Raw genomic sequence first — 27,212 nt, forward strand, 5'->3', positions numbered from 1 at the left:
TCTATGATTATTTCAACAAGTGGCCTCAGTTTGAAAAGAGACAAATACATCATTCTCAGTATCTGAAAGTATTTTTCTTGTATAATATGTATCTGGTATTATTTACTAATAAATACAATTGAGTTTTCCAACTCCCGTTAATACACATCACCATTCTTTCCCAACAGTGACATGAGCCACACAAAAAATCAGCATCTTATCTCTCATATTCACCCCACCAACGCTGTTGATAGATCTCAGTAGATATAAGAAAACCAAACACGAATCTTTCACTACCCCTCCTCCTTGTTGTTGTTCTCATCACAGTGTCCAAGCATCGGTTCTTACTGCCTGACCTCACATCTGCATCTCCTTCCCTATTTGCTGGAGCTCAGACTCCCAGCCTTCCTACAGTTTAACAGCAAAAGAACCAAAAATTCTGATGATCAGAGAACACTGGTTTTACTCTGCAACTTGCTTCAATTATGGTTTTCATGTCCTTTGTCTTAACTTGAAATCATGAATGAGCATGCACTACTTCCAAATTTCAGTGGCAAACAGACTTTCATATCGCATAGTAGAAAATTTAACTTTTTACAAAAAAATTAACTTTTTTCAAGCACTTTTGGACTGTATAGAACATGTAAATACAGGTTTTAAATACATGTATCCAGTTTTTATTAGAAAATAACGATTCTCTAAAGAGTCCTTGCATTTTAACATATTAAAGTGAGACGAACAAACATCTTACTACAGTACAGTGTTTTAGTCTGACTTTGAAGTAACTTCGATCAAAGCTTACTTTTTGTGCTAGAAAACCGCTATAGATATGTTTCTGACATGCAGCTACTTTTAAGCACAAAAAGCATATTGACAAAATATTGACAGCTGAATTCTCAGCCTTAGGCTGTGACCCTTACTTAAAATCAAGAAATATATACTACAAAAGAAAACATCCATTGCTAACATCCAACTTTTAACTCCATGGAAAAGTTATATTAATCTGATCTTTCTAATAACTGCTTTCTGTGATTTCAAGAGAAGAAAAGACCCAGAACATTCCAGTAATGCACACTGCAATGCACCATAACCAATAACCAATTCTGTTTACTGTGCTGTTAGGACAGCTTATCAATAGAGGAATGATATGTCTTCTTTATATTTATAATACCACAGAATTCATCAAGAGCTGCCATGTTTCCTTCCTAAATCAAAACAGTTTAAATTCCCTCCAAAATAAAATGACTAATGATAAAATTGTATTAAACTTAATATAACAAGATATTATATCATTTGCAGTCTTTCTGGAAGAATGAACACAAGTCCGTGACATTTTTTTTGGAGCATGCACAAATATAACAGATACTTCTTGCAGACACTGACTATTTGCAAGTCAAGCTGTCCTCATCTAGGACTTACTTATCCAGAACATAATTCTGAAATTTGGAATAAAAGGAATGCTTTTAAATCACTCTTACCTTCATCTATTGAGGCTTCACTACTGTATCCATCATATTCTGCAGACAGGGGACTATATTTTTGTCTGGTTTCCCATATATAGTTTTTTTGCTGTCTGCCATCCACCACTGGCAACCTGGAACTCTGGGTTCTAGACAAGGCCTCATGATATTTACCCAGTGCTTCATCTTCACTCTCAGATGATGAACCATGCTGGTCTTTACTCATATAAGAGTTGTCTGTTTGAATAAAATAAAGCAAATCGACTACAGCTCAAAATAGAATACAAGAAAATAACCATAAGAGGTTATTATCGAAGATATTTAAGCTATTTCAATGAAAATTTCTGTAATATTTTCAAAATATCACCTGCTGTAATTAAAAGTATTATGTGATTTTTTGAATTGGTGAGAGCTATTTTTATTTTCTAGGAAAACTGAAAGATCATTAAGCACCAAAAAAACATTCTAAAACTTATTCAGAAAATGGATCCATTTATATAAGGCAGCACACACTGAAGTTCTTGAAACCCTTCATTAATTAAGAAAATGCCCACAATAATTTATGTAAAGTAAATCTAACACTGCTGCAATATTACATTTGGATACCTAACATATCAAAAAGGCAGCTCCTGTTCCTCCATTCCCAGCTGATTTTTGCTGTGAGCATGCAGTATAGCATAGAAATGAAACTGATTTACAAAGAGAAGCCTGCAACAAAATCATCTTAGGGTATTTATGTCAGAAGTGCTTAAACTCACAATAACAAATGGAAAATGCTAGTGAAGGATATTTGCATGCACGATTTTATGCAACTTAAAATAAACAGTCCCTTGTTCGACAACTGAAATTAATGCAGATGCCCACTGCAGACATCTGGCAATGGCAAAAATTGCACATAAGAAACTATCTAGTTAATTCTTTCATAGCAGTTCCTCTATAATGCCCACTCCTGTGGCCAGCTTTTTCCAACTACATCTCAAGTATAACTTCCTCCCTCAAGTCAAAGATTTAGCAGCATTTTTACTTCTGTAAAAGGAAAGCTTCCCCGTCTCTTTTTCAAACTTCAAACGGATTCTGTGCAAATTTAACATGCCATGCAGAGATTCTGTAGCTCTCGAACTGTAATAGGCATTAAAAGAGTTCATGTAAACTCAATAAAGTCAGCATTACCACTACTCTGTGTGCAAGCCTATGGTATATGATCTGCCAATGGATTTCCATTACTGGCAGAGCTCTGAGATACTCATAGCATTGTTTTTCAGCTTGTGATTCTGCAAGGGAATACTGTCTAATGTGCTACACAGTCACTCTCAACTGCTCCTCCCCTTCCTGCTTTTATGCCCTCCTCCCAGTCCCTGTCCTAGCTCTAGTTCTCCATTTCCGCTCCCATTCGTCTCTGTCTTCATGCCCAGACAGTCTCATTCCTCTGCCTGGATATTCTGACTAAAGGAGGGATTCAGCTCACCCAAAATTCAGCCATTTAAAATTTCAGGAACTCAACCTATGCCAGCCATTTAGGCCTCTTTTACAGTCAAGTGTTTGCCTCTTCCTACTACAGAGGTCCTTCCTTGCCACTTTTAGGTAAGCCTCTGGAGCAGATAAGTAAATCCCTTCCCAGAGGTCTGTTGCTTGCTGGTACTCATACAGAAAAACCTGTGCTGCAAGTTTAGGTAAGTCATCTTTTGCAAAGTTACATTTATATGAGTAGAATCTTATCATAAGTTCCTGTCACCTGGACCCATACTCCAGGTTCCTGCTCCAAGCACACAGTTTTGGGCTCTCATGGGGATTTCCTCTTTATTCTCTTTGTCTATTTGGTCCCAAATTCTCTTTACTTGCACGTAACCAACTAGTCATGTAACTTTAGTCTTTCACCCTTAGTCTCTCCACTTTCATATAATGTTATCAGTTCACTCCATCGCTGTCAATCATCCTACTTCAAATCCCAGCCTACCACTTGCATCATGTCACATTTGTTCAGGAAGTTTCTGTCCTCACGTAAGTGATGTTTATTCTCAATTCTTCTGTTCAAACTTTCAGTGTCCTTCAGTAACTCTAAGTACCAAAAGTAGGATAAGACCTCCTCTGTTCTTCAACCCCTACAATGAAGCATATGAGTGCAAATGGGATGGTCAGTGAATTTAACAAGCAAAGTATAATGAGTGTTTATTATGCCTTTCCCAAAAGCAAGGTTTCCAAAGACTTACAATTTCATCAAACTTAGGGCTTTTTTCATAGAAGAACACGGCATCTCTAACATGGGAAAAGTGCTCTCCCACTTTTCAAGTACATAGTCCAACATACAAAGATGATAAAGCATCTTAGTGAAGCTGATGCAAAATGTTTTTTTTTTTTTTTTTTGCACAGATAACCAGCATGTTTTTCCCATACTCTATTCCTGGAAACAGCTAAACATTTTAAACTATAGCTTAACAAAAAAAAAAAAAAAAAAAAAAGAGTCTTAGACAGAAAGCACGCAAAATTTCATCCCAAATATTTCAAATTTGGCACACAGTTATAAGCAACTGAAAATAAGGTCTTGAAATGGAAAATCTCAGGAAACCTTAACTGCAGATGGTGCTACCAGCTCTACATGCAATGTGTATGCAATCTTAATTTAGTATTTATAGGAAAACTGGTGGCTTAAAAGACTGCTAATGAGCAACTAGATCTTTCAACTCTAGGCTAGCAATTTTAATTCAAGTCTGACAGATACGGTTCTTCCCATTGTACGGATGGCTATAAAGCAAGTTCAATTTCAGTGATCACTTATTGAAAATATCACTCCAGGTAGGATATGTTCTGGCTAGCAGATTCACTGCCCAGAAGCTGCCCAGAAAAAGGAGCCCGTTTGCTGGTACACAGAGTAAAATTTTGTATATCATATAGCCCTCAACAGGTTGAAACCTGCCACCTAGGAATCTTCTACAGATTTCCACAACTATGATTAAAAACAGGGCATACCAGGACTAAAATATAGTGCGTGCCAGACATCAGTATTAGATGCATCATTTATCATTACGAGAAACATATTCACAAGTGTGAAATAAGGTTCATTAAACAGTCTGCATAAAGTTTAAAGAATGGAATAGTATAAAACACTGTAGCAACACGTTTGAAAGAAGTGCTGAAAGTTATGCCTCTAATAATACACTGATGTTTGTAAGCATCCAGAAGTTTTCAGTGGTACCAGGTATTTTTTCTCCAGTTCCTAGCATAAAAGAAAAGAATGAGGATGTATACTACTATTACAAGTCATGAAACAAGACTTCTTCAGAGGACTTTAAAAGCTCATTAAAGTTAAAACACAAGCTCTCCATGCAAACATTTTTTAAATGAACAATACAAATCTGTTTCAGTTTCCTGGGAAAAAATAGTTTCCTGCACATTAAAAAAAATCCTCAGGGTTTTATGCCTCTCCTTGCCACTTCTCTTTTGATTTTCATATCTTAGTTGGAAACTTACCTAAGAGAATTCATGTTCTTACTAAAAGCTTCCCTTTATTTGGCTAACATGGGTCATATGTAATTATTAACCTATTAAAAGCTATTCATTTGCTTACTATAGCACCTAAAATGCCATTTTTGATACAGAACATACTTTATAAATATTATAGTATATGAAGAAATAACAGATATTATGATAGTTTATCATACAAACATGGAAACTACCTCCTAAATCAAATAAAAACAAAAAACAAAAGCCAACAAAACAAATAACTGGAAGTTTTCAGATAAGGGAAAACACACACACTGAAAAAATAATTCATTTCTTTACAGGAAAATTCCAGAAAAGCCTGTGTTGCTTTCTAAAAATTCACTACAGAGCCTGCAAAACAATTGTGTAAAAATGCAAGGTTTTACTCCTTACTCACAAGCTGCTATTGCAGTCCCATTGTCCTATTGTGTAAGACTGTATGTTGAAGACGGCACACACAGCATCCATATTATCAATGCATAGGTTTTCTTTGTAAGACTACAACTTTCTTTAAGATAAGTCTCATTCTGTTCTTTCTATACTTAAAATCACTTAATTGCCACTTGTCATTGAGTTTTATGTCTTGAAATTATTATCTTACATATCCCAGAAATACATTCTGAAGACCTACTATAATGTAAATATAACAGAAGGGTTTTTTTTCTTTATCATCTTATCATATTTTATGCAATGCTTTTAAAATACACAAAATAAAAACCACTTTCACAGAACAAGTGTTATTTTCCAGTATTAAATAATTCATAGTTTTCAACAGAAACCACACAAGGCACTGCAGAGAAGGTAAGAAAAACTGTATATAGAAAAAGAAAAGTTAGAACACAGGAAAGCCAGTTTCTTTAAGTAAAACTTTAAAAAGTAATTAACTTCCAAGAAATATCAATGTAATTAGAGAATGAAGCACTGACAACACAGACCTACTTTCATCCATAGAAAACACATTATTAAATGTGTAAATTAGGTGAAAAAAGCAGGAAGTATCACAAGTTTCAGGAAAAGCCGAAGAATGCAGTTTGCTGATGGACTCCTCACCTTTTCCTGCTGTCTTCTTATTACATAGCACTCTTGAATTCTTTTCTGATTTCTTTGAGTTTTTCTTTTTACCCGCTTTTGCAATTGTAGTTGACACATCGTCTTCGTCCTTTGATACAGATTTTCCTTTTCTGTCAAAAAAGGCTTCAGATTTCTTTTCTCTGACTTCATTAATGCAGTTGGGATGGTCATTGTGTGTCTTCTTCAAGCTGGAGTCTGATAATTTTTGCTTCTGTATTTCGACAAGTTTTGTTTCTAAATCTTGGGGAACCAGGTTACTATCCTTCAAGAACTTATCATTTACAAAACACTCATTTCCTCCTACTGCTTCCCTTTTTAAAGGTCCTCCTACATTCTTCAAATTCTGAGGTACTTCTATATCACTTAATTGATTATCACTATCTCTGCCTTTTAACTGGCACTGTTTTCTGTCCACAACATGGCCAGATGCTCCATCTTGACTTGTATCTTTTTTTACAAAACCTACCGAATTAGAATAATGAGTCTCTTTATGTTCTGCAGTACCTCTCTTTATTTTCATATTAGTATCCTGAGAATGAGATAATGATGGTGTATGTTCCTCTCTCCCTTGCACAGGTTTATCATTCTGTATTTTGGAGCTTTCATCTTCTGCACGAAGGCCATTTATCATGCTTGTTACTTGTTCTGTTACTGAATCAGCTACGCTGTAGCCAACTTCTTCAACAACACTGGTCAGATCATCCACAGCACTGCTAAGCGTGTCCACCAGAGAAGACACAGAGGGAAGGCTTAAATTTTGGTGGAAGTTTCTGAAAAAAGCCATTTCTCCAATCTATTCAGCAACAACTTGTAACACAGAAAGGTCCTCTGCTTCACAAACCGATCAACTCCATTTCTTCAAGTTCAATGTCAGAGCTATTTGCTTTTGCTATCTCAAACTCAACACATTTACCAGGGGAAGTTGCAACTTTGCTCTTTCTGTTCAATATGCATTGAAAATACTAAGAAAGCAGCTAAGTAAAGATCTTGAAGTGAAGCCACCATCAACCAGCAAAACCATAGTCTTTCATCAACTGCAGCATCAACTAGCCATAATAAAACTAATTATTTTCAAAACTAAGACAACTGTGTGAGGTGGAAACATTTTTTTTATTCTAACCTGCAAAGAAGAAGTTGTGAGACATTTAAATTACGTCCTTTCACCAACGTCACACTAAAACAAGCTTTTAACATAATAGCAGAACAAAAACATGCATCATGGAGACTTCTTCACCTCAAAATATTTGTTGTCTTTTACATAAGGTTAAGATATTTCAGAACATGAAGACTCGTTTTGTAGCAAAAATAAAGTTAAGATGCAGACTTAATTTCCAGTGGGGAGAACTTTTTCTGTCTCCAAGAAAACTGAAAATAAAAATTTAGATGCACCTTTTTAAGAGGTAGAAGGGAAGAAAACCTCTCAAATTTCCCATTCTGTTCTCTGGTGCCTGTCTCTTCCTCCCAAGTCAGGTAAAAAAACCCATTTGATTTCCACAGCCCAGAAATAGAAAGAAGTTATTTTATCAAGCCTCTATATCTTTTTCAAGGTCTAATTTTTTAAATTTCACATTATCCTAAAAGACATTGTTCTATTAAAAAAGTATAGAAATAATTTGTTAGCCAGAAATCAGATGTCTTTAGTTTCTAATGTTTTACTTCGTTAAAATTCTTTTCCAGGTGAGTAAATGCAAGACCTTCTCCAAAAGGTCGGCGAAGGATTCTAATAGGCTGAGTGAAAACTCCATAATCCCATTCACAGATTTACTTGAAAAGATTTAATTATACACAATTATGGAACGTTTAAAATATGTTCAAGAGTATTCTCATAGTGCAAGAGAAATATCTTCCCATAAGTAAATTACAACTCTTTGGTAATATAGCTGTTGAATTTCTGTGGCTTGTAAATACAAAGGTTTTTTCCTTTCCACATACTGCATAGTCATGGGAAATCAACACTGTGTGTTTTCATCACTCGAGGCAAGTGATTATTTGTGTATTTCTACACATCCTTGTAAAAATGTGCATTCTTATAATTCAGTTTAGTACACTGTATTTCAGATACTTACAAAGTTTATCTTGTGAATTCTTTCTTGTAGTGTATCCTGAATCGAGATCTGGGAAACCACTAACATTTTCAAAACACATCTTCTTATTAATATATAGGAAAAGTAGCAACATGAGAATAATGAACACCCCGACAGCAGACAGGAATCCAATTGCTTCAGGAGATACTAAAAGAAACAGAAAGAAACACATTTTTAGAAGTCTTGTAAAAGTTGTATTTATCAGAACTGATCATTAATAAATACTACTAAAGTTCAAAATATATAAGCAAGATATAACTGAAAAGCCACCATTTAAATTTGACTTAATGTTTAACGCTCTTACATTTCATCAGTTTCTTCACTTCCAATCATCTTTTCAAAGAAGAGAAAAGTATCTGGTCCTAATCTAAAGGAGCAAGACAATTTTGAGCAAGGAGTTCTGCCAGAGTACTCGATCCCATAACAAGAGAGGGTCTCTGCGGAAAATGGGGAGAGTTATGCCAGCAGACGCCAAGGCTAATGATTTTTGATGGAACATCTGAGAGAGAGTACTGGAAAGGAGCTAAGAGCATTCACTCTTCCTGGAGGTTTGGCAACCTGGACTCAGGGTCAACTCCAAGATAGCGCTGCTAGGGAAGGACAGAGCCCTTGCCGCTGGGGACATTGCCTCTGCCAGCCTTTTTATGCTCGGCTCCAGGCTCCTCTTCCCTTGGGGACCAGCTGCCCCTTGCTGCTACCTGACAAGTAGCATACTGTGTGAGCAAAAAACAGAAGGAGAAAAAGCTCATAAAGGTAAGTTCCTTGCCCTCGTATCTGTGCCACTTGTGTATAAACCAAGAAAGAGCTAAGTGGAACAGAGATAAAAGCACACAATCAAAACCAGCTAGAGGATAAAAGGCTGAAGCAGACTGACATGTCTTAGAAAGTGAATATGCAATTGATATTAAGCAGATAACAGAAAGGAAGTCTTGGGCATCTTTTGCAGGGGTTGAATCCTGCAAATCCATCACTCCCTAAGCAACAACATCAATAATACCATTTAGGACCAAGATTACCTAGGAAATGGTTTTAGAAATACGAAATTGGGGAATAGATGTAGCAAATTGGACCAATGGGGAAGAGTAATGAAGGGGCAGCTTGTTTATTTGAAAGGAGACTAGGCAGAGAAAAGGATATAGAAGGGTCTAGAAAAGCAAGAAAAGCAAGTTGTAAAAGCAGTTCAAGAACAAGAGAGGGCAAATCTTTTGGCAGAAGGAGTAGAGATGCCCACAGACAATAATGAAGCTAACCTGCTTCACTAACCAAGGCTGTCAGAATATCACAAGAAAGCCCCTTGGGCAATCCACTGGACTCTCCACTGGGTGTGCATCTGAAAGACTTGATGCAAGAAGTTAAGGGTGACAGAATTGCGAATTTGTTACATAAATCCATGGGCCCTGACGGGATGCACCCGCGAGTGCTGAGAGAGCTAGACCGCTCTCCATTGTCTTTGCAAGGTCACGGGGAACAGGAGAGGTGCCTGAGGACTGGAGGAAGGCTGACATCACTCCAATCTTCAAAAAAGGCAAGAAGGAGGACCCAGGGAACTACAGACCGGTTAGTCTCACCTCTGTCCCTGGGAAGGTAATGGAGCGACTCATTCTGGATGTCGTCTCCAAACACGTAGAGGAACAGAAAGTTATTGGAAGTGGTCAGCATGGATTTACCAAGGGCAAATCATGCCTGACCAATCTGATAGCTTTCTATGATGTTATAACGGGTTGGCTGGATAAGGGGAGAGCCGTAGATGTCATCTACCTGGACCTTAGCAAGGCTTTTGACACTGTCTCCCATAACATCCTCATTAGGAAGCTGAGGAAGTATGGGCTAGATGAGGTGACAGTGAGGTGGATCGAGAGCTGGCTGAGTGACAGAACTCAGAGGGTTGTGATCAGCGGCACAGAGTCCAGTTGGAGGCCTGTAACCAGTGGTGGCCCTCAGGGGTCAATACTTGGTCCAATTTTGTTCAATATATTCATTAATGACCTAGATGAGGGGACAGAGTGCATCCTCAGCAAGTTTGCTGATGATAACAAGCTGGGAGGGGTGGCCGACACTCCAGAGGGCCGTGCTGCCATCCAGCATGACCTGGACAGGCTGGAGAGCTGGGCAGAGAAGAACCTAATGAGGTTTCAACAAAAGCAAGTGTAGGGTCCTGCACCTGGGAAGGAAGAATGCCAAGCACCAGTATAGGTTAGGGGCGGACATGCTGGGAAGCAGCTCTGAGGAGAAGGACCTGGGGGTCCTGGTAGACAGTAAATTATCCATGAGCCAGCAGTGTGCCCTTGTCGCCAAGAAGGCCAATGGCATCCTGGGCTGCATAGGAAAGACTGTGGCCAGTAGGTCGAGGGAGGTCATTCTTCCCCTCTACTCTGCACTGGTGAGGCCACAACTGGAGTACTGTGTCCAGTTTTGGGCTCCCCAGTTCAAGAGGGACAGGGAACTACCGGAGCGAGTCCAGCGAAGGGCAACCAAGATGATTATGGGACTGGAGCATCTCCCTTATGAGGAAAGGCTGAAAGAGCTGGGACTCTTTAGCCCGGAGAAGAGAAGGTTGAGGGGGGACCTGATTAATGTTTACAAGTATCTAAAGGGTGGGTTTAAGGAGGACGGAGCCAGGCTCTTTTCAATGGTTCCCAGTGACAGGACAAGGGGCAATGGGCACAAGCTAGAACATAGGAAGTTCCGTTCAAATACACGGAAAAACTTCTTTACAGTGAGGGTGACAGAGCACTGGAACAGGCTGCCCAGGGAGGTTGTGGAGTCCCCTTCTCTGGAGATCTTCAAGACCCGCCTGGATGCAGCCCTGAGGGATGTGCTTTAGGCAATCCTGCTCTAGCAGGGGAGTTGGACTAGATGATCTCTAGAGGTCCCTTCCAACTCTGAAGATTCCGTGATTCCATGATAAGTGATGTAGGAGATTAAAGTGAAGGGTTACTGAATTATAGTTCAATAATATTCGGATGCAATTTATAAGAACAAAGTGATAGAACAGTAACTCAATAATTGTGTGCAATTAGCAATAGTGTAAAGAGTTATAAAACTGATAGTGATTCATAGCTGTATGTTCATTAGTTAATTAATCTGTTAATTGGTTTACCAGTCATGTGTTGACCAATTAATAAACATTATAGCCTCTCATGAGTTATGTCTCAAACCTGCATTCTTAAGAGGGAGAGTAAGAGAGCAACACCTTGAGGTAAGAGACACCTTAAGACTCAGAGTGTTTTCTGTGGCCTTAACACACAGAGGTGCATCTTTCAGGAGTGAATATAGCTGCCTTCATCTGCATGAAAGCTAGTATTTCACATCTCCCTTTCTTCCTACTGTTTTCTCTCGACTCTTAAATGTCCCTCTACTTGGTACCATAAATCCCATTCTTGGGGGTTGAATTTTTTCTATTTGTAGAAGATTTATCAGACTTATGCATTCCCTTTGCCAAAATCTTGGTACTTCACTTTAGGAGCATAATGCTGTGCTGCAACATCTTTCACTATGCAAAAAGGAGTGGGATTGAAGAAAACTTGGCAACAGACTCTGCATTCTCAGAGATGCAATACATAAGAAAAAGAGGCAACAGTCAGAAGCAGGGACAAGGAAAATTCCAGTTAGAGATGAGGGGGAAAAAAAAACAGAATAAGAGGGGTTAAGCACTGGAACAGATTGCCTAGAACAGCTGTAGCATCCAACTTCAACGTTAGCCCTGCTGTGAGCAGGGGGCTGAACTGAAAATTACTTCATAGAATCACAGAATGGTTTGGGTTGGAAGCAACCTTAAAGATCATCTCGTTCCAACCCCCCTGCCACGGGCAGGGACACCTCCCACTAGACCAGGCTGCTCAAAGCCCCATCCAGCCTGGGCTTGAACACTTCAGGGATGGGGCATCCACAGCTTCTCTGCGCAACCCGTTCCACTGCCTCACCACCCTCATTGTAAAGAATTTCTTCCCAATTTCTCATCTGAATTTCCCCTCTTTCAGTTTGAAGCCGTTACCCCTTGACCTATCGCTCCACTTCCTGATAACGTGTCCCTCCCCGTCTCCCCTGTAGGCCCCCTTTAGGTACTGGAAGGCTGCAATAAGGTCTCCCTGGAGCCTTCTCTTCTCCAGGCTGAACAACCCCAACTCTCTCAGCCTGTCCTCACAGCAGAGGTGCTCCAGCCCTCTGATCATCTTCATGGCCCTCCTCTGGACCCGTTCCAACAGGTCCATGTCCTCCTTATGTTGGGGGCCCCAGAGCTGGATGCAGTACTCCAGATGGGGTCTCACCAGGGCAGAGCACAGGGGTAGAGTCACCTCCCTCACCCTGCTGGCCATGCTTCTTTTGGTGCAGCCCAGGATGCGGTTGGCTTTTCAGGCTATAAGTGCACATTACTGGCTCATGTCCAGCTTTTCACCAACTAACACCCCCAAATCCTTTTCCTCAGGGCTGCTCTCAAGCCATTCTCCGTCCAGCCTGTATTGATACTAGGGGTTGCCCCGATCCAAATGCAGGACCTTGCACTTGGCCTTGTTGAACTTCATGAGGTTTGCAGAGGCCCATCTCTCAAGCCTGTCCAGGTCCCTCCGGATGGCATCCCTTCACTCCAGCGTGTCAACCGCACCACACAGCTTGGTGTTATCAGCAAACTTGCTGAGGGGGCACTCAATCCGACTGTACCCGTCGGCAACAGAGATGTTAAATAGCACCAGTCCCAATACCGACCCCTGAGGAATATCACTCGTCACTGGTCTCCACTTGGACATTGAGCCATTGACCGCAACTCTTTGAGTGAGGCCATTCAGACAATTCCTTATCCACTGAGTTGTCCATCTGTCAAATCCATGTCTCTCCAATTTAGAGGCAAGGATGCCATGCGGGACAGTGTCAAATGCTTTCCAGAAGTCCAGGTAGATGACATCAGTTGCTCTTCCTTTATCCACCAACCCTAAAACACCGTTGCAGAAGGCCACCAAATTTTTCAGGCATGATTTGCCTCTAGTGAAGCCACATTGGCTGTCACTGATCACCTCATTATTTTCCACATGCCTTAGCTGAGTTTCCAGGAGGATTTACTCCATGATCTTGCCAGGCACAGAGGTGAGACTGACTGGGCTATAGGTCCCCAGGTCTTCCTTTCCTTTCTTCTTAAAAATGGGGGTTATGTTTCCCCTTCTCCAGTCAGTAGGAGCTTCACCAAACTGCCATGACTTCTCAAATATGATGGACAGTGGCTTAGCAACCTCATCCACCAGCTCCCTCAGGACCCATGGATGAATCTCATCAGGTCCCACGGACTTGTGCATCTTCAGGTTCCTTAGATGGTCTTCTCCTACAGTGGGTGGTACCTCATTCTCTCCTGCCTTTGCCTTCTGCAACTTGGGCAGTGTGGCTAGAGCACTTGGTGGTGAACACTGAGGAAAAAAAGCCATTGAGTACCTCAGCCTTCTCCATAACCCAGGTAACCAGGTCTCCCATTTGCTTATGGAGACGTCCCACATTTTCCCTAGTCTTCCTTTTATCAGTGACGTACCTGTAGAAGCTTTTCTTGTTGCCCTCGATGTCCCTGGCCAGATTTAACTCTATCTGGACTTTAGCTTTCCTAACCTGATCCCCGGCTGCTCGGACACTTTCTCTGTATTCCTCCCAGGCTACCTTTCCTCGCTTCAACCCCCTGTAGGCTTTCTTTTTGTATTTGAGTTTGTACAGGAGCTCCTTGCTCACCCATGCAGGCCATGGGCTGTGGATCCACTGAAGACTGTGCTTGGAACCAGATACCTCACTCCTCTGCAGCCTCCCTGATGCTACGCAGCCTCCTCACCATCTCCTGCAGCTCAGCCACCTGCTGCAGGAGGTCATCCACCTGGGCACACCTTTTGCAGGAAGGTATGCCACCTATCCCTGCCCCAGAAGAAAGGTCAAGGCAACTCCTTCAGTTTGAGGTCTGCCCTGCAGCCTCCCTCTTCAGCACCTCTGTCTGGGTGGAAGCATAAGCCACTGCTGGGGTGGATGGTAAAGACCCCCCAGCCAGAGCTGTGGCCTTTGCTCTCTGATGAGTGCCAAGGAGCCTTTCAAATTAAATTAGTCTCTGAGACTACATATGCCCCTTGTAAATCTGGGCTCATACATTTCTGTTAAAGTGCTGACTGAGAAACACACACAGTTCCACAACCCCCTCAGTTTGCTTCGGGGGCATTATTTCTGGGATGATAGGGAACATCCGTGATTGTGGTGCTGTTCTCAAATAATTATACAGCTGTGTTTTAAAAATCAAAAAAAGATCAAAAGAAATGTACCTTCCACAATCCAAAAAGAATTGGTTAGATTTGCACTTCTATTTTGAGCTAGACATCCAGACCTATCTGAAATTGTGAAAATTATTTTTGTTCCACCTTCTACCTGACCAGAACAGATAATGTAACATTGTGCCTAGAACCCTGAAAATTTTCACAAGAAAAGGAAGCTGCCAATAGCTTTGAACCACCTATCCTGACAAAATTACTAAAGAATGACAACAAAAGAATGAAACAGAAACCCAACTAGCCTAGAACCTCTATTTAGTCAATATCAAACCCAAGAATTTTTTTTTCCTTTTTTTATTAAATCATACCAGAAATGTTAGGAAAAACATGAGCAACTCTCAGTTGAGTTAAGCTGGGAACACTGTCTTTTGAAGAGCTGAAGGCAAAACTAGAAATAATTGGCAGCCCTCAAAATCTGACCTTCACCTTCCAACCCACTAAAGTCAAAGACAGAACAAGAAATATAAGAACACAGTATAATTGCTTAATAGAGCTCAAATGAAAAAAAAAAAAGAAAAAAAAAAAACAACAAACCAACAGTGCAACAGGGAGGAGCACACATGTGCTATTTTCAATTTCAGACAGTTCAACAGAAATACAAAGACACATATAGTTACTAAGTTCCTCATCAGTCCTTCAGGATGAGAGGTCCTGCTGCATCAAGCCAAGCAATAGAGTGAGAAAAGTGGAATTCTATTCCAGACCAGAAAGGAAAGGAAGCTAAAACTTTTTTTTTTTTTTTTTAATATTTTCATTGTCATGATCAAATAGAAAAAGAAATTCCTTTGTTCACAAAAGACCTCTGCTGCACATCATACTAAGATTACCTGACATTCCCTTCAGAAGTCTGTTTAGAGCTGCTCATAATTTAATAAAAATCATTTGTTATAGCTGAAGTTTATGGCAACTCTGCCCCATACTAAAGGGGTTTTGCATGTTTGTAAGTCAAAAAAAAAAAGTTAAGCCACAAACAAGAATGAGCTGAAGAAAAAAAAAAGCTACTACTGTAGTGGTGACTAGTTTTTATTTTTTTAAAGCCCTAGAGTTCCCTGATTTAGAGCAAGGAAAATTTGCCATGTGCCAGATGTCCATTTACCATTTTCATGGAATCTCCCAAAATATGGGAAAGCTCTGAGATTTGACAAAAGCCTCAGTTTGTGTATATCCATTTTTGACCTCAAAGTTTAACAGATGAAATCTCCTGAGGTTCTGCTGGCAGGAGGCATGCTCCCTCCTCTCCAAGACTGCATATGGATAACTGAGAATATCTTGGGCTATTGGAATAACATCCCGTTTGGTTTTGTTTGTTATTTTTTTTAAACTACTGATCCTGACCCAAATGAGACCGGAGACTGGGCCAAGAGTCAAAAATCTTTATTCTTCAATAACTTCCAGTTCTAACACCTACCAAACATAGAGGCAGTGGCAGAAAAGGCAGGAAGAAGAAACTGTGATACACCAGGACACAGGGACCAACAGAAGTGGGAGTGAGGATAGCCATTAGGCACATGTTAATAGCATCCAGTGAGGAAATGGGAAGTATGAGTTACGAAGAAGGTGCAGCACAGGGATTGAATACACAGAACAAGTTGGGAAGTGAAGAAAAGGCAGAAAAAGATGACAGATTAGGAAGACTACACAGATAAAGAAAACGGAACCACAGAAATTTATCTATGGGGATAATTGATTTATTATTGAAGCAGGCTGTCCTAAGCAGCTTTGCCTGAATTCATTGTCAACACTGCTTTGAGCAGGAGATTAAACTCCAATCATTCTATGATTCACAATAAAGGACAGTAAACGTTTCACCTTCAGAGATCATCTAGTCCAACCCCCCTGCCAAAGCGGGTTCACCTAGAGCAGGTTGCACAGGAACGCGTCCAGGCGGGTTTTGAATGTCTCCAGAAAAGGAGACTCCGCAGCTTCTCTGGGCAGCCCGTTCCAGCGCTCTGTCACCCTCAAAGCAAAGAAGTTTTTTCCCCTATATTCAGGTGGAACTTCCTGTGTTCCAGTTTGTGCCCATTGCCTCTTGTCCTGTTGCTGGGTTTCTTTTTAATACGATAGATTAGCTGTACAGCATCTTCAGAGAAAAGTGCAGTTTGAAGTATTTCACATTTAATCTTTTAAAACTATATGTTTAATTTTTTTAATTTTTTTTTAACTTATGCTTACATTGTTCAGCAATCAAAGAGGCTTTGAAGTTAATCACACCCTAAAAGTAATTTGAAAACACAATATTTTTTGGTTTTTTTCTCAAGTATTTCCTGGATACTAATTAGTTAAAAAGCCACTGTATGCAAACTGTATAGGTCTCTATGGAAACACAGTATCTGATGACATCTTTCTGGAGTAAAAAAAAACCACTGGCTGATACCTTACAAAAAGAATGAAACTTTAGCTTCAGCAAGACTAATTAATTATTTATGTAATTCAGTGTGAACATAGGACTTGAAAATTTTATTTCCATATCAATTTGCATCCATGTAAAGAACTTTAGAATGCTTGTTCACAGATTAAGTATATTATCAAGTTAAAAACCTTTAATGTATTACCATTACAAAGTCAGAAAAAAAGCCAAATAAAATTGTACTTCAATTTTCCACATATAAATGTGTACAGATTCCTACCTATGAATAAAGGTTTTATACATCATTATGCATAATCTTCGTAGAGAGGAAAAATAAATGCACTTTTTTGCATATAAAATACATCTGTGCCACATTCAGCACTAGAATTATTTTGATTCAAAACACATTGTCATAAATTCTGATTGATTTGGGTATTAATTGTAGCATGAAAAGAATTTTAAAACAACTCCCAGAGGTTCCCAGTGGTTTCTTCTATAATCACAAAGCAGTAGAAAGGCAATACTTTCCCAATAGTCGTATTTCAAATTCAAATATCCTATTTTTATAAACTTCATAATTATCCTCAGTTCTTAAGAAAAACAACTATGAATGTTTGAAATTCATAATAATATAACACAGTTTCAGAAATACTAAAATAATAAATGTCTTGCTACAAAGTTATTAAGACTAATTGAACTGCTGGCTATGGAAATGGCATAGAAAGCTATACTCATTACAGAAGTATTACATTAACATCACTAATTCACTTTTATTATTATCATCACTAGAATTAGAATTATTAGAATATGGAAACTTACCGTCTCTTCATCTTAAATATCAAATTAGCTTCTCTTTCTCAAATAACAACTTCCCTGTTATTAAATAATTTTTCTTTTCCAAAAGATGTTTCAAACTCTTCAGAAAACAATGACAACTTTAAATAAATATCACCAAAACAACAAAAATCCTCAGACATAATAAAAGCATTTAATGTTTTTAATATTAAATTTAAAAGCAGTTAATTGTTAATATGTACCTATCCCTCCCAATTCTATTTAATATCCAGTCAATTATTTTTGGAGCTCTCACACTCCACATCTTACCGCTCACTTAGCCAGTAATGAACAAAGCCACATAGTTATCTTAGTGATGTTTTAATTATTTATTTACAAATGCAATACTATCTCTTCTGTGCACAAATTAAGTAACTAGGGGTATGACCCAAAGTATCTCAATTAGCTTTAAGATCCTAGCACAAAAACATTTGAAATGAAAAATGTAAGCTTGATTTTAATTTTTAACTTGTTTTATTTGGGCTTTTTTGTTTGTTTGTTTTTACAACTTGATGTAAGATATTTTAGCCTTTTAATGTCTTTTAAACAAAGAGGACTGTTGTTTTGTATTTAGTACTGAAGAATTATTTATTGTTATTAGTTTTTACATCATTACACGGTGACATTACATGAAAATAACTTGTACTGTCCAGCTCAAAAATATTTTCATTCAAATGCTATTCACTGCACTTATCACCTCATACCAACGTTCCAACTTGCATGAGAAGTTAACATATTTTCAGAAAGCTGAACAGGTTACTGAACCACAACATAAGATTCATGCCTTGATTGCCTTTTCTCCATGCTTGAATTATTTATCTCCAAACAGCATATATTTATTTCTCATACATCTCATTTCTCTCAGACAACTCATGTCATAATGAAAAACAAAACAAAACAAAACAAAACTCTCCATACCTCAGAGTCAGCTTGGAAGTAAAATACTTTGGTCTGACTGATCACTCAAAAGGAATTGTCAACTTACGCTTAACTACCTTTTTTTCTTTTATGGCTAATTACATAGGATGGTCTCTTCTCTAAAAGTAAGTAAGTGAACTTAAAGGCTACCTCAGATTTTGTGCTCTTTCTAAACAGCTTTTCTTTGACAAGGTAAACTCAATACACCAAGTTTCACAATAATTTAGCAGAAGAATTATCACAACAGCTACACTGGTCTAACTACAGTGTCACTTTATTCCAGTGGAAAGTTATCAGGAATAATAACTTTTTTCATCATTTGGTTTATGTCACTTCACACTGGCTTAAGGATAATCCGAACTAATACAGAGATAAATCAGGACCCTTTTTCCCCCCTTGTTTTCTTAATATCAAATTACAGGAACTAATAAGAAAAAAATATGTTTTAACGTCTAGGTTCCAGGACTTCCTTCACACAGGAAGAAAGTCCAGAATGTATTTTAATTTTAAAAATCAGTTTATTTAATTTTATTATGACCAATTAAATTACTTGACTAAATATTTACATCAAGTAGAATTCAATATACTTCATAAATTACAGTTTGTATTAAAAAGGTCTTGGTTCAACAAGTTAACTAATCATATACAAAACTGCACACAAAAAAATTGTATCAACTCTAGTACTGCCTCTGCAGTTTGTCATTTACAGGATTTCTTTCCCTTTCTTTTAAAATACCATGCAGAAACTGTCTTTTGGAGATAAATTTAATCGTAGGAAAAAGAGGACCCTGGGCTCCAAAACACCACTGATCTAAGAAAGAACGTAGGAATAACAGAAGCCATACTATGAGATGGAGATTCAAACTTTTGACAGAAATCTTTTAATTCCTAAATCCATATGGGCTGAGGAAGTTGTCAGCCTGACACTCCTGCTGATTTACCAGTCCCTCAATGTCTTTTCTCTCTAATATGGAATTCATCTCCTATTGAGTAGTATCTCACAACAGAAATCTCTGAAAAGAAACAGCAAAGGAAACATCGCATTGCTACTTGGAATAGGCATAGATCATGGAATCATCTTGATTACCTCCAAATCCCAATAATCTGTTCCAATTACATAGCATATTACACGACTGTATTCTCCACGCAATGGGTGTGATTATAGACCTTTAACAGCAGTCTCAAATAATACTCCCAGTGCAAAAGTATTAAAGACCTGCAGGGGTCTAGAGGCTTACGGTTTAAAAGTTCATAGCTACTACAAAGTAGTGCTGCACTACTGGGGAACAAGAATCTTTGTAATAAAAATATTTTAAACCCACATTTTTCGTATCAGCCACTACAATTAACAAGAAAGCGAGAGACAATCCAGGATCCAGATTTCTGAACAGCAAACTGATTAACTAGGATACATAACAAAGTACTGTGCAGTCAAAATGATTAAATGAACATTTTAAGTAAAGAAATGCCAGGGTTTAGATATAGCAAAGTTCTTACACACGAAACTTGCTAAGAAAGAAAAGGTAGTGCGATAGTTGGACTTCAGTGATCCCAGTAGATGCTGCTTTCCAGAAGAGTACAAACACAGGAGAACACACAGAAATGTAACTTTGTGTCCCGTATGAGCATCAATAACCTCAAAGAGAAATATTTACTTCACGTTAAATTTTCTCCAGTCCGAAGTGAATAAATACAGATTAGCTTTCCAACAGAGTGCAAAATTTAATATATATTCTGAAGTTGTTAATTCTAACATTATTACTTTCATTTTTTAATATGTAGCCATGCTTTTATAATATCTCACAGATCTATTAAGTTTAGTGTTCATGGGATAAAGGACATAAATTTCTTCCAGCCTGGACAAAAATACTTATTTGTCTATTTTAAATTAACTAGTGCACGATTATGAACAGATTAATTACTATTTTCTGCATATATTATAAAAGTAGCTTTGTGTTTACTTTTTAATTAAGAGGTTTTATTCCTATCTCTGTAAAAAGAGAATATGCATTTTACTTTGTACTGTCCACATCTGAACCCTTAAATGAGTAGAAACAACATATATTTACAATGTTTTACATTAATGTGAGGTTACCTCATTTAAAGACATTTGTTACCATCTGCAGTATCACCTTTCTCATGATGAAGAACAAGAAGTTCTACGAACAGAATGACGGCAGAGAGAAAGCGGAAAAATTATTTTGCTTCTTTTTCAGAGGCACTTACTTAGTGCAGACTATCACAAAAACTGTAACATAACTCAAATATCAGATGCAGTTAACTTTCAATAAAACAATGTTTCTACTTGTAAAATGAAACTCATGAATATTTTTTTTGTTTGAATTAAATGAAGTTGGCAACTTAACATTCAGATAAGTGCAAATGCATAAGTACAGTTGACCAGAACATTAAAGAGGACATCGTTCTAGTTAAAATATACTTCTGACAAAACAAAAATTCATACCTTCTTAACTTTTCAAAATTATTATTAAAAGTGACATTATTCATTGTCAGCCAAAGACGTTATCTTTTTGCAACTTCTTTCTTTTGCATATTAAAGAGCACTTCTGTTCCATTATTAGTCACAATGGCAGTTTGCTGAATAATTTCCTTTGTTTGCGAGACTGCCGTGACAATAGAAGAGAACATCTTGCAAAAGAAAAAGGGGCTTAAAAATAATTTTTAAAAATCTGTGCAACCCAGACCTTACCCAGATACTCAATCTACATTTCCATGAATTAAATACAAAATACATTGCTGAGTTAGAAGTATCACTTTGCATTACTTCAAAAATATACAAAGGAGCAATGAAAGGTGAAAGAAACCTAAAAATAAGATGGCCACGCATTTTCTGCTTTTATGTCACTTCTATATCACACAGTGAGCATTATACATATCAGAATATATTACACAGGGTTCTTCTTCAGTTACAGCTCAATATTGTAAACACTTATCACAAGTCTGTCTGGTCTGTACAAACAGAACCTGAAAACAGCCTTAATTAAAATATTAGTACATCTAGCAACAGCCAATTCCAAGTTAGACTAGCAGCCTAGCTACAGTGCACTACACAGACAAAAAAGATACATTTTTCTGAAGTCTGATCTTTGGTTCCCTAAATTCTTTTAAGTCCATAGCAAATAACCGAAGGAACAACTTAACGTAACTCTCATGACTCTCTCAAAAACATCTGTATTAGGAAGACAGTCAGCAAAATGGCAAATCTTTAACTGAGTAATTTAAGAAAAACCCTGTTACCTTCTTCTGCTGTCAAGAATCCTAAGTGACTGAATGAAACGACACAGTCACTACTAACTAAACTAAGCAGGACTCTCCTTAGCCAAGTCTTCAATTTGTATTGTCAGACAAGAAGTAAGCATTTGAATGTGTGTGTCTACATAAAATAAACTCGCATTAAATAATAGAAGAAAACAAGAAGTTCATTTATAATAAAAGCAAAAATATCTTTTTCCTTTCTCCAATTTCCAGTATTCAGCAATGACTAAATACAAAACCACTCAAACAGTTCAACCACTTAGCTATGTTAAACACAGGAGTCACAAATTTCAGTGCTGTACTAACAAACTTCTGTAGTAACTTATCACACTTCTTCAATTTTTTTCTATAGCTGGAAAGTGACTTGTTCTGTATTTTGCAGCTATTAGATGTTATATAAACTGCCACAATATATGCACATTCTCAAGACACATGCCCCGCCCCCCCATATTTATGCATTTAGAAGAAGCCACTATGTAAAAACACATACAAATTAGTTTTTAAGGCTTTCCAGAAAAGCCTGTCAAGTTTTCTTACTCCTACTCCTGATCAGCTCTTTGTAGATTCTTCTCAAAAATACATGAATCTGCTAAGAAGAAACTGAACAAGCAAAACACTATAAAAGTACTGTAAACCTTCCAGTGCAGACTACAAGTTGACCCACCACAGTATGTCTTGGGCCACTGTAAAGTTGTAACAACATTACGTGACATGGGAGCAGGCCCAGTGCTACTCAATTCCTACATCTCTGGTTCACAAATTTGAGTTCTGTATCGATACTGTATCAGTATCACATTTACACTAGAATACCGATAATCTCAGGTGTTCATTTAGCATTATAACTGGTACTTGCAAATCTTTGAGTCTTAGAAAGCTAAAAATAAATCTACAAACCAAATTCGTTTTATTTATTCCACTGGAAGCATCGTTAACATCAAAGATCCTTTAATGATGCTTTTAAATGAGAATGCAACTGTTTTAAATGAGAACGCAACTGCTGTTTGCAGTCCAAGTACTGCAGCCTGCAGTACCTAAAAAACTGACTATAATGAACTTAAAAAAACCCTCCAGGGTTTTGGCTATTTTGAGAAATGCCGAACTTCAAAAAAATGAAAAGTGAGGTTTCACATTATTTTCATTGTAACAGCTGAGTATTCTTAGAGCAGACATTTCCTTTTTAAGCTTTGGGGCTTGTTTTTACAGTTATGCCTTCATATATAGGTAAGAACTCTTCATTAAATAATTTGAGCTAAACGGTGTGTGGTCACACATAGCCTTGCAGACCTTTCTGTTCCCTTTCCACATTTCATCATCCAATACCCCAAGGTTCCTATTATCCTAGCAAAAAAGGAATGGGCAGGCAAGAAAAAGACAATTCAGGAATGTGTCACTTTGCTAACCAGAAAAAAAAATTAATCCCCAGCAACAGGTGTTCTTCAAGTCTTATAATCCCCATATAAATTCTAATTACACTCCATCACTTGAAAGCGGAAAGTTTTCCTTTGCATTATTCATAGAAGACACATGCTTGCTTTTCCCTGTTCCCTATTCAGTACAGGACAAATAAGATGGAACATCGCTGTTTATTGTATTAGTTGCTTCTCCACAACAACGTACTTGGAAGGACTATGAGAAAGATGGACAGACAAGCAAAGCACAAACGTACACTGGACATCTCCAAGAACTCCAGGTGTTTACGCTAGCTATTTACTACTAATCTTTCTTTCAGAGGTTCCACAAGGGTACTCAATACAGTCACCCGGCAGTTGCGGTTACCTATCGTCACCTGGCAGAAAGCACCAGAGGCTTTCAGGCAAATAGCAAACGCAGAGCCATTTTGTCAAACACTGCACCAACTCTCAAAGCCTCATAGACAGCATTCCATAAAAACGAGTGAATGAACGCTAGGAGTGCCAGGTTGTACTCCCCTGGTACAACAGTCACACAATGGAAAAGGAGAGGGGGACAGCGCAAACTCACATAGCACCAGACAAGACCAGAGAGAATTATCCATGTGTCAATGTGAATACTTCATTTGTCCATCAGTCATCCACAGTGAGCTCACGGACCAAAAAAGGCTTGGCTTTCACAGCACAGCCAAGCGATGGTGAAGGGGAAGACCTCTATGCCACAAAACTTTTCAAATCCATCCCGCAGAAGCTTGAAATGAGTACCCAGTGGCATTAAGGAAGAGCTAGAACGTCTGATTCGACCATCTCCAGACTGCTGGCAGACAGAAATTCTCGGCTTGGAAAGGCCTTCCTATTCTGAGGAGGTCAATATATAAGCATGTACTCTGATCCTGGCAAACAAGCAGGCCTGGACAACTGGCAAATAAAGTAATTCTTAAGAGCCTGGCCGTTAGTCAAACAATAAAAACATCTTGAATGCATAGGAGATGATGTAGTCTTAAAGTAACCAAAACACTAGATGACTGGAAGATTTGTAGTACGGTGGCAAGCACCTTCTGCTTTATATGCACACCTCAAGTAGGGAGAGAGGACAGAACAGAATGCACCCACTCCACACACTACAAGGAGAAATTTGTCAGTTAACGTGGCTGGGCATAGGGGCACACACGCTTAGAATACACATGGAAACTCATATGAGGAAAAAAGGAACCCAGCATATTGCACATATAAATGGCACTAAGAAGATAGTTCTCTTAATCACACTTATCCTTAGGATAATTTATAACCACCAGTGCTAAAACACAGGTTCCATGCAACTGTTATTAAAAAAAATATGTTTATAATATCATATCAATAACAAACAGAGCTTAGAATCTAATGTTCAAACATAACACAGAACCTTAAAATAAATACGTGTCTTTTCAAACTAGCTTCCCAGAGATAACATTAGGAACCATACAGCACTGCCTCCAATAACATAGAAAAATTGTTTTTCTTAAAATCATTACAGTACCCTGAAATAAATAGGGATTAGCAAGATTATAATAGATTTTAAAAGTTTATCAGTAGGCTTCCTGAACTTCCAATGAGCTTCATAATTCAGAAACAAAACCAGAGCCTATTACAGCAGGAATACAGGGCACTGTGTGTACTGACTTATCCATCAATGGAAAAACAGAGACAGCAATAAAGAAGTTTAAAAAAAGAAAAACAACTAATAAAAAAACACCACCAAAACATAAAAAGGAAAAAGTAACCTTCCCCCAAATGAGAAAGAAGTAATAAAAATTGTATTACTTTTTTCTTTTCAATTACTAAATTTAGTTTAGTAATTTTAAGTAACTTCAATTACTGAAATTATTAAAATTTTAATTTTTTTAATTAATTTTTGCTTTTTTAAAGTGAGAATCATTTCATTCATGAAATGATTCATATCAGTATGAATTGATATGAATGAAAGAATGAAATGATTCACAGTTTAAAAAAGCAGAAAACTATTTTTAATTATAATACTGTCAAGCCACACACAACACTCAATTATTCTGTTAACAGATATTTGGAAAAGAGAACTTGTGACCATAAAGAAATTTTTCACCTTAACCAGTAGACTTAATTCTGAGGTTAGGAGATATTAAGTAAATGTCTCAAAAAAACCCTAATTTTACTTAAGCCCCTTTAAGTGAATGCAATGCAAACTAAGCTCTATTCAGAGGCCAAACAAAATTTCTTCCTACCAAGTATGATGTGTTGGACAATACTATTAAGCCAGTTTACAGTCTAACACTTAGTTGTCGAAAGAGTCACGCAGCCCTTCTCCTCTCCTGCCACACTTTCTTACTCCTTTCCTCTTGAAAGCATTGTGACTTTTCTGACCTAACGGTGAGTCAATGCAAGGAACTAATCCTTGAAGAAACTTTTTTTTTTTTGGTTAAGATTAGCTTTCAGATCAGAACACAGGGATTCAACAGCAATACCGCAGAAAGGAGCACAGCGCTGGCAAAGGGGACAGAAAACAGAACTGTATCTACTCACATCAACTGAGCTGTACTGTCAAACTCCAACTTCAGTTATTGTAACTGAGCCTTAAACCTATAAAAGTCCTCTCTTGAGCACAGCTCTGTTTTTCCTCTATCAATTACTGGTTTCATTATGATATGGTTGTTTTCAAAGAAGTTTGAGTCATTATGGTCTCAGCTGAAAACACAGGCAGAGATTACCAGTCCATTACATCAGTTGTTTAAAATGCCCTCACAAATTTCTATTACTACTAAAAAACAAATGAACCTACAAATATCTGGACAAGGCAAAGATTGAAGTTTTTTGTGGTTTCCTACCACAGCTGAACAACATTAACAACTTCCATGTAACTCAATGAATATTGGAAGAGCACATTTTTCCTTCGTGAGAAAATTCAAATTTTATTTTTGAATTTCACATTTTTTCTTTTTTTTCTTCATTCACTTTGTCAACATCAAAGATTTTGCAACACAAAGACGCAACACTAAGATACAAAAAATGTAGCAGATTTCTCACCAGTATTATTCACAAGCTAAGAAGTTGTGAATACAAAACTTTCACAAATCATTGCTTACCTTTTCTAATGCAGATTAGCTCATGTACACCGCAAGTTCGTTCTCCACCTATGTGGAAATAAATCATTAGAAAATATTAACAAATAAAATTTATTTGGCTTCTTAATACGGCTTATAAACAGCGTAAATGAAAAAGCTGTAAAACCATGTCATTTTATAAAAATGCAAAAGATTGATTTAACAAGTTTTCAATTTATACATGATATCCTTTGGAGAAAACAATAAATGAACCTTTGGCTTAATACTGCTAATGATGGTGTAGTTTGAAAAGTTGTAAATAGAATTTATACAGATAAAATTACAAATGCAAGCAAATTAACTGAAGCCACACCAATATTTTCCAAGTATAAAACATAATTTCCTGAGGGTACTACCATCTACAGAATTCTGAAAATATCAAAAATATTTGTTACATAATAGAATGCCAAAATAACGTTATGATTATCTTCCATGGTAAAAAAAGAGAAAGTCTCTTACTAAAGGCTGGGTTTACCTGGAATTTCTCCTTAAGCGTTTTTTTTAATTAAATAAAAAAAAAAAAGCTGTCCAGAATTTGAGACATTTATATGAGAATAACAAAATTGCTGCTAGAAATATTAAGCTTTACTTTACATTTTAATAATAAAAAAAAGTTTTAATGTTAGAATTACAGGAATAAACAAAACACCAACACATAATATACCTAGTGAGGACAATGAAGGAATCCTCAAAGGAAGGAGAATACATTCAGTCAACTATGCTGAAAGAGGAAGGAGTGATACAGGACACGAAACAAGCTATTGCTAAGCCTTGTAGAAGAAGGAACGGGCAGTTACAGGCTGTTGAAGACATTCTTTTAACGGTCTCTAGAAATTATTGAAATAGTTGATTATTTGTTTATTATGATTACTTTATATTGAATATAGTTGCAGTATTCATGATCCTCTTCTCTTTTAAATTAATATATTTTGGAATGACACACCCCAGAATCAAACCTTAAAA

The 27,212-nt window shown here is 37.6% G+C and overlaps 1 protein-coding gene across 4 annotated transcripts in view; it reads right to left on the reverse strand.

Moving 5' to 3' along the window:
• SYT14 (synaptotagmin 14) overlaps nt 1-26,272 on the reverse strand; it is an 88,867-nt gene extending 62,595 nt beyond the window's left edge. The window contains exons 1-3 of one of the 4 annotated variants that reach the window (XM_054196843.1): nt 8,054-8,179; nt 5,967-7,107; nt 1,458-1,676 (exon numbers count right to left, since the gene is read on the reverse strand). In XM_054196843.1, coding sequence (XP_054052818.1) covers nt 1,458-1,676; nt 5,967-6,771 — 1,024 coding nt within the window. In that variant the 5' untranslated portion in view covers nt 6,772-7,107; nt 8,054-8,179. Of the gene's footprint in view, nt 1-1,457; nt 1,677-5,966; nt 7,108-8,053; nt 8,219-26,231 lie in introns of those variants that run through there. The other 3 variants (XM_054196845.1, XM_054196844.1, XM_054196846.1) reach the window with 3 other exon arrangements.
• Nucleotides 26,273-27,212: the final 940 nt, after the last annotated feature.

This window comes from Rissa tridactyla, chromosome 3, assembly GCF_028500815.1.
Source record: "Rissa tridactyla isolate bRisTri1 chromosome 3, bRisTri1.patW.cur.20221130, whole genome shotgun sequence".
Lineage (NCBI taxonomy): Eukaryota > Metazoa > Chordata > Aves > Charadriiformes > Laridae > Rissa > Rissa tridactyla.